This window comes from Epinephelus moara, chromosome 11, assembly GCF_006386435.1.
Source record: "Epinephelus moara isolate mb chromosome 11, YSFRI_EMoa_1.0, whole genome shotgun sequence".
Classification (NCBI taxonomy): Eukaryota; Metazoa; Chordata; class Actinopteri; order Perciformes; family Serranidae; genus Epinephelus; species Epinephelus moara.
Genome location: NC_065516.1, coordinates 37,720,502 through 37,727,688, shown reverse-complemented (window position 1 = coordinate 37,727,688; position 7,187 = coordinate 37,720,502). Strand labels below are relative to the sequence as shown.

Genomic DNA, 7,187 nt, shown 5'->3' with positions numbered 1-7,187 from the left:
TATTGCACGTCTGTCCGTCCTGGAAGAGGGATCCCTCCTCAGTTGCTCTTCCTGAGGTTTCTACCGTTTTTTTTCCCCGTTAAAGGGTTTTTTTGGGGAGTTTTTCCTTATCCGCTGTGAGGGTCATAAGGACAGAGGGATGTTGTATGCTGTAAAGCCCTGTGAGACAAATTGTGATTTGTGATATTGGGCTTTATAAATAAAATTGATTGATTGATTGATTGATTAACTGTGTGTACCTGTGTGTACCTGTGAGTACCTGAGAGTACCTGAGAGTACCTGTGTGTACCTGAGAGTACCTGAGAGTACCTGAGAGTACCTGTGTGTACCTGTGAGTACCTGTGAGTACCTGTGTGTACCTGTGAGTACCTGTGTGTTCCTGTGTGTAGCTGTGTGTAGTTGTGCGTACCTTGCAGCCTGTGGCGGGGTCGTGACCCCAGTAACCCTTCTCACACCTGTTGCAGGAGTCCCTCTCTGTGTGGGCGGGGCAGATGCACTTGCCGCTGTCAGGGTCACAGTTTCCTCCTGTGTCATCACAGGTGCATGCTGGGAGGAGAACACATCACAGTCAATCAGACACAAGAGAGCCGACCAATCAGCAGGCAGACAAACACCTCGTTATCTCTGTGTCACTACCTTTGCAGCCGTTGGCATGGAAACCATAGTAACCATGGCTACAGCGGTCACACTTGTCTCCAGCCACGCCCTCCACACACTGGCACTGCCCCTCCTCATCACATGACTCAGAGAGGGATGTTGATTGGTTGCAGTCACAGGGCTGACAGCCCCGTCCACTCTGCAGCCCGAAGAAGCCAGGCTGAAAGAACAAAAGTCAAAACTAAAAGTGAAACCATGGCAATAGATGGACGAGGACGTCACTGTAATTATCAATCACTGATACTGACGAGGACTCCTAACTGTCCTCGCATGACGGTGTAAGGTCCAAATCCACTGTTGGTAATGTAGGAATGTATGTGTGTTTCTCTCACCTGGCAGCGGTCACAGGTGCGTCCCATCACATTTTCTCTGCACGAACATTGAGCTGTTGTGACATCACATACGCTGGAGAGGGAGCCGCTGACATCACAGCCACACTCTGTGACAGAGAGTAGACCCGCCTATTGTTAGTTCAATTCAGGAGACCCGCCCAATGATGTAAAGCCCTGCCCCCAAAAGTCACATTTTACAACTACAGCTCCCATGATGCTTTGCTTCTTTGTAACAGTGATGAACAAGAAACAGATTAATTCTGTAAACAATGAAAACTTATGTGAAAACATAACGAAACTTTTTAATGATAAATTATAACACACACACAAACTTAGCAATTTATGACATAAACACAATTCAAATTTGTAATTTTGTTTATAAAACCAGATTTAAGAGAGATCTTTTGAGAAGGGTTTTGAGAATTATTTCACACTGAATTCTGACGTTCATCAATATAGTACCCGGCAAGCCAATTATCTGCCTAAGAATCTCACCACAAAGGGTCATCTTTTGCTGAAGTATTGTGGTGCAGAGCTGCGGAATTATCATCAACACTTGGTAAATATCTCTCCATCTCTGTCAATATTTAAAAATAATTTAAACTTTGCATTTGACTATGGTGCTTTGATGATGTTTTGAATGCAGATTAGTGTCACACCTTCAGTGGTACATTTGATTAGTATTTTGTTTCTGTTCTTGATTTTGTTTGTTTCTGATAAATATACAAAACACACGCGCACACACACACACACACACACACACACACACACAGCATTGATTAGGGACTTTACTAGATGGCCTACTTTATGTTTCTGTTCTACTTTATATTTCTATTTTTGGTACTATATTGTATCTTACTGATTATTTTATAGGCAATTTTAAATCTTTGTCTTTTTGTTTTATTGAATATTTAGGTGAGATAACTTATAACCCTTTAAGGAGTTTTTCATCTCACCTGCACAATCTGTTTTGTTGTTGTTGTTGATGTTTTTATACCAATTGTTTTAATACTGTGCAAATAAATAATACGAATAATACGAATAACCAAAGAAATCAACCCCAAAGACCCTGAGAGACCTGCAGGACCACAAGGACCCTGAGAGACCTGCAGGACCATAAGGACCCTGAGAGACCTGCAGGACCACAAGGACCCTGAGAGACCTGCAGGACCACAAGGACCCTGATAGACCTGCAGGACCACAAGGACCCTGACAGACCTGCAGGACCCCGAGGACCCTGAGAGACCTGCAGGACCCCGAGGACTCTGAGAGACCTGCAGGACCACAAGGACACTGAGAGACCTGCAGGACCCCGAGGACCCTGAGAGACCTGCAGTACCCCGAGGACCCCGAGAGACCTGCAGTACCCTGATAGACCTGCAGGACCCCAAGGATCCTGAAAGACCTGCAGGACCCCAAGGATCCTGAAAGACCTGGGCCCTATTTCAGAAAGCAGGATTCGGAGTTTGTTCAGCCTGAGATGAAACTCTGTGTTTTCCGTTTCACAAAGCCAGCTCAGCGAAACCCTGAGTCAGTTACTATAGCAACTTACTCCATAAAGCAAGCCTGCTGGCTTGCAGGTTTGCTTCATGTCAGCCTGAGGCTGAGCGTGTAGCAGGAAGTAGAAACCTAGCGTGTCCTTCAGTGAATGAAGTGGTGGAGGTTGAGGCCCAGTGTATTCAGAGGCTGTTGTGTAAGGAGAAGGTGATTAGAGCCTGTTTGGATGTCTCCCTGGAGGAGTGTCTATATGAAAGATACTGTTTGACCTCACACTCTATCATTTATCTAACAATCTGTTCCACCCACATATATCACATATTACACATCCTGGATTTACATTATCATCACAGCACATTTTATGCATTGTCCTTTGATTCTTTTCTTTATAACATCAGAGACACTGAACACATCAGAGAGACAGCGGTTTGTCGGCCCGTAAGAAAAGTGTCTCTGGCTCTGAAAAGACTTTGGACCCTTGTTGTGGTTTTCCCTGGACATAAATCACAATCCATTATTAAAGTAATTACCACGGAGCATCGGTGGCTCAGTGGATGGAGCGGACGCCCCGTGATCAGACGCAGCGGCTGTGGGTTCAAACCCAGCCTGCTGTCCTGTGCTACATGTCGTTCCCTCTCTGCCCATAACGTTATGCTGTCCTGACATTAAAGGCAACAAAAGCCCAAAAATAATGTTTAAAAAAAGAACTGCAGGTTTGTCAGTGTTGATGAGAAATGAATCTACGTGGATACATGATGCAGTGATTCATGAATACTTTTCATATATTCAAAGACTCCGCGGTGTAACTGGCTCACTGATGGGACTCAACATCCCATAATAGCTCCATGTGAGAATAAAGGAGATTACATGAAGTCATTTCACAGCAGTTAAATGAACCTCAGCCTAATATTGACAGAATGAAGTCAGTAGAAACAAAACTTTTACCAGTCTGTTTAATATCTGTGTGTTTGATGTTGAGTTTGTGCCCAGTGTGTTTGGGCTCCATCACATTACAGCTGAATAAGATGATACAGCAAATTATATTAACATATATGAACTCTGTGTAATGTTGCTGTATTTTCTGTATATTAGACACATTAACACATCACATCACCTCACATTACCTACTAACACACTCTGCAGTCTGTTCCCATCACACCTCACGCTGTTCAGCTGCAGCTGACGTGTTAGTTTTTGTTTGTTTTCATTTCGCGGTCATTAAAATCTCCGACTCAGCTGGGATGAAACAAGCGGCTTTCTGCATTCGGCCACTGATTATCACGTTATCTGCACTCCACTGATGATGCCTTTCAGTGCTCGCCGTGAACGCGCCTCTCTCAGGCTGAACATACTCAGAGTTGATTGAACTGATTCTGATCAGCTGTTCTGTTTCTCAGCTCAGGCTCAGTCAACCCGGAGATCGGGATTAGGCTCAGAGTTTGTGGAGCCTGCTTCCTGAAATAGGGCCCTGCAGGGCAGGAAAGACTGTGGCTGAACAGTCCAGTGGCTCCTCTCTGGCAGGACACTGCGGTCCTCATAAGCACTGATGTTCCCACAGTGTCTCAGAACATCACATTTTCTGGATTTTTATTTACATATTTTTATTTTTGTTAACTTGGAATGTTTACTGTTGTGCACCAAAACACTAAAGAAAATTCTGTACAGTAAGCAATGTTTGATCAACAAAATTATAAAACACACACACACACACAGTCATGTGACAGCAGAACAATGAGGTCAAATCTAATCTGGATTTGAAAAGATCAACATTCCTGCTGTCTGTGTGTGTGTATGTGTGTGTTACTGTGTGTGTGTGTGTGTGTGTGTGTGTGTGTGTGTGTGTGTGTGTGTGTGTGAACCAGTCAATCCTTCAGTATGTCTTACACCTTGTTAAAACCGACCAATCAGCTCTCAGCTCTGAATCCTCTTTGATCCAACAGCAGGAACCTCACTGAGTCTCTGAGCTTCATCAGCGACACAAAAACGGTTCAGTTATAGAAACACAAGAGACCAGTGACTTCCTCTCTCTGACTTCCCCTCGTCAACTTCCTCTTGTTGACTTCCTCTTGCTGACTTCGTCTCGTTGACGTCTCCTCTCGCTGACTTCCTCTCATTGACTTCTCCTCGTTGACTTCCTCTCGCTGACTTCCCCTCACTTACTTCCCCTGGTTGACCTCCCCTCGTTCACTTCCTTACGTTGACTTCTCCTCATTGATTTCCCCTTGTTGACTTCCTCTCATTTACTTCCTCCCGTTTACTTCCTCTCTTTGACTTCTCCTCGTTGACTTGTTCTGGCTGACTTCGTCATGTTAACTTCTCCTCGTTGACTTCCTCTTGTTGACTTCCTCTCATTGACTTCCTCTCGCTGACTTCTCCTCATTGACTTCCTCTCGCTGACTTCTCCTCATTGACTTCCTCTCTTTGACTTCAGTTCCAGTTCAGTCTGACCAAATGTCTCATGTCTTAAAACATGATGATGTCATCACCCCAAACGTCTTTGTTCTGTTCCTCAGACATGACGTTAAAACATGATGATGTCATCACCCCAAACATCTTTGTTCTGTTCCTCAGACATGGTGTTAAAACATGATTAAGTCATCATGTCAAACGTCTCCATTCCGTTCCTTGGACACCACGTTAAAACATGATGATGTCATCATGTTCACATCATGACCTTTGACCGCCAAATTCTGATCAGGTCATCTTCTAGTCAATGAGAGATATTCCCTCAGGGTGTTGTTGAGTTTTTGTGGTCACCGGAATGTGGCGGACTGAAAACATGGCGGCTGCAGCCATGGGTATGATGTCACAGTTAATCTTCAGATTGATTTTAATCATGACCCTGTATCAATAATCTGGACAGACAGATTATTGATCGTGTCAGGTTCGGCTGAAGGTGTGTTCCATTTAAATTCGCTGCTGCTCCGCCGCCCACCCTAAGCTCTCATCTGTGTGATGTAATGTCTGACAGGAAGTGCATCACAGGAAGGTGTACTACTAATGAAACACGGTGCGTGTTTGACAGGAGGAGCTGCCTGTGAGACAGAGCTGAGGACAAACAAAACCCTGGCCCTGCGCCCATCAGTGATCTCACAGCAGGGGTGTGTATCTCACCTTGACAGTCCTTTGCATGCACAGCGTCACCATAGTAACCAGGCCGACAGACCTCACAGTGTCTCCCAGCAGTGTTGCCGAGGCAACGCAGACACTCCCCGGTGACGGTGTCACAGTACCCCGCCTGTCTGATGTCCACGTTACCGTTACAGTCACAACGGACACAGGCCCTGCCCACTACCTGTGGGTTACCATAGAAACCACTGGCACACCTGGAGACACAGAGAGACAAGCGTCACACCAGGTTCACTGCTTCTGATTGGTGGATGAGCCTGTCAGTCATTCTCACCTCTCACAGTTGGTTCCTGTGTATCCATCCTCACACTGGTCACATGACACCTGACCAGACGCGTCAAGAGCACAGGTGGGACTGAAACTGACACACACACACACACACACACACACACACACACACACACACACACACACACACTGTCTCTTTAGACTAATAAAGTTTGTTTCACCTGTGTACCAGTGAGTACAGTTTATTCACAGACAAATCTTCCAACATTACAATCATCATTTTTATTTTAAATTAATTTTAAAATTATTAATAATTTAAGAACTGTGACACAGCACTGGACAGAGTACTGGACACAGTATTGGACAGAGTACTGGACACAGTATTGGACACAGTACTGGACAGAGTACCGGACAGAGTACTGGCCACAGTATTGGATACAGTACTGGACAGAGTACTGGACACAGTATTGGACACAGTATTGGACAGAGTACTGGACAGAGTACTGGACAGAGTACCGGATAGAGTACTGGACACAGTATTGGACAGAGTACTGGGACACAATACTGGACAGAGTACTGGACAGAGTACTGGACCCAGTATTGGACAGAATACTGGACAGAGTACTGGACAGAGTACTGGACCCAGTACTGGACAGAGTACTGGACACAGTACCGGACAGAGTACTGGACAGAGTACCAGACAGAGTACTGGACAGAGTACTGGGACACAGTACCGGACAGAGTACTGGACACAGCACTGGACAGAGTACTGGGACACAGTATTGGACAGAGTACTGGACAGAGTACTGGACACAGTTCTGGACAGAGTACTGGACAGAGTACTGGACACAGCACTGGACAGAGTCCTGGGACACAGTATTGGACAGAGTACTGGACACAGTACTGGACACAGTTCTGGACACAGGACTGGACAGAGTACTGGATACAGTACTAGACACAGTATTGGACATAGTACTGGACAGAATACTGGGACACAGTTCTGGACACAGCACTGGACAGAGTACTGGGACACAGTTCTGGACAGAGTACTGGATACAGTACTGGACAGAGTACTGGACACAGCACTGGACAGAGTACTGGACAGAGTACTGGACAGAATACTGGACAGAGTACTGGACACAGCACTGGACAGAGTACTGGGACACAGTTCTGGACAGAGTACTGGATACAGTACTGGACACAGTATTGGACATAGTACTGGACAGAATACTGGGACACAGTTCTGGACACAGCACTGGACAGAGTACTGGGACACAGTTCTGGACAGAGTACTGGATACAGTACTGGACAGAGTACTGGACACAGCACTGGACAGAGTACTGG

General features: G+C 45.6%; 1 protein-coding gene across 1 annotated transcript in view; it reads right to left on the bottom strand.

Annotated features, from left to right (window-relative positions):
* lama1 (laminin, alpha 1) overlaps positions 1 to 7,187 on the bottom strand; it is a 73,338-nt gene that overhangs the window by 42,221 nt on the left and 23,930 nt on the right. Inside the window, exons 17-22 of the mRNA XM_050056406.1 lie at positions 6,252 to 7,183; positions 5,890 to 6,075; positions 5,601 to 5,812; positions 990 to 1,096; positions 637 to 817; positions 410 to 546 (exon numbers count right to left, since the gene is read on the bottom strand). Of these exons, the coding sequence (XP_049912363.1) occupies positions 410 to 546; positions 637 to 817; positions 990 to 1,096; positions 5,601 to 5,812; positions 5,890 to 6,075; positions 6,252 to 7,183 (1,755 nt within the window). The remainder of the gene's footprint in view (positions 1 to 409; positions 547 to 636; positions 818 to 989; positions 1,097 to 5,600; positions 5,813 to 5,889; positions 6,076 to 6,251; positions 7,184 to 7,187) is intronic.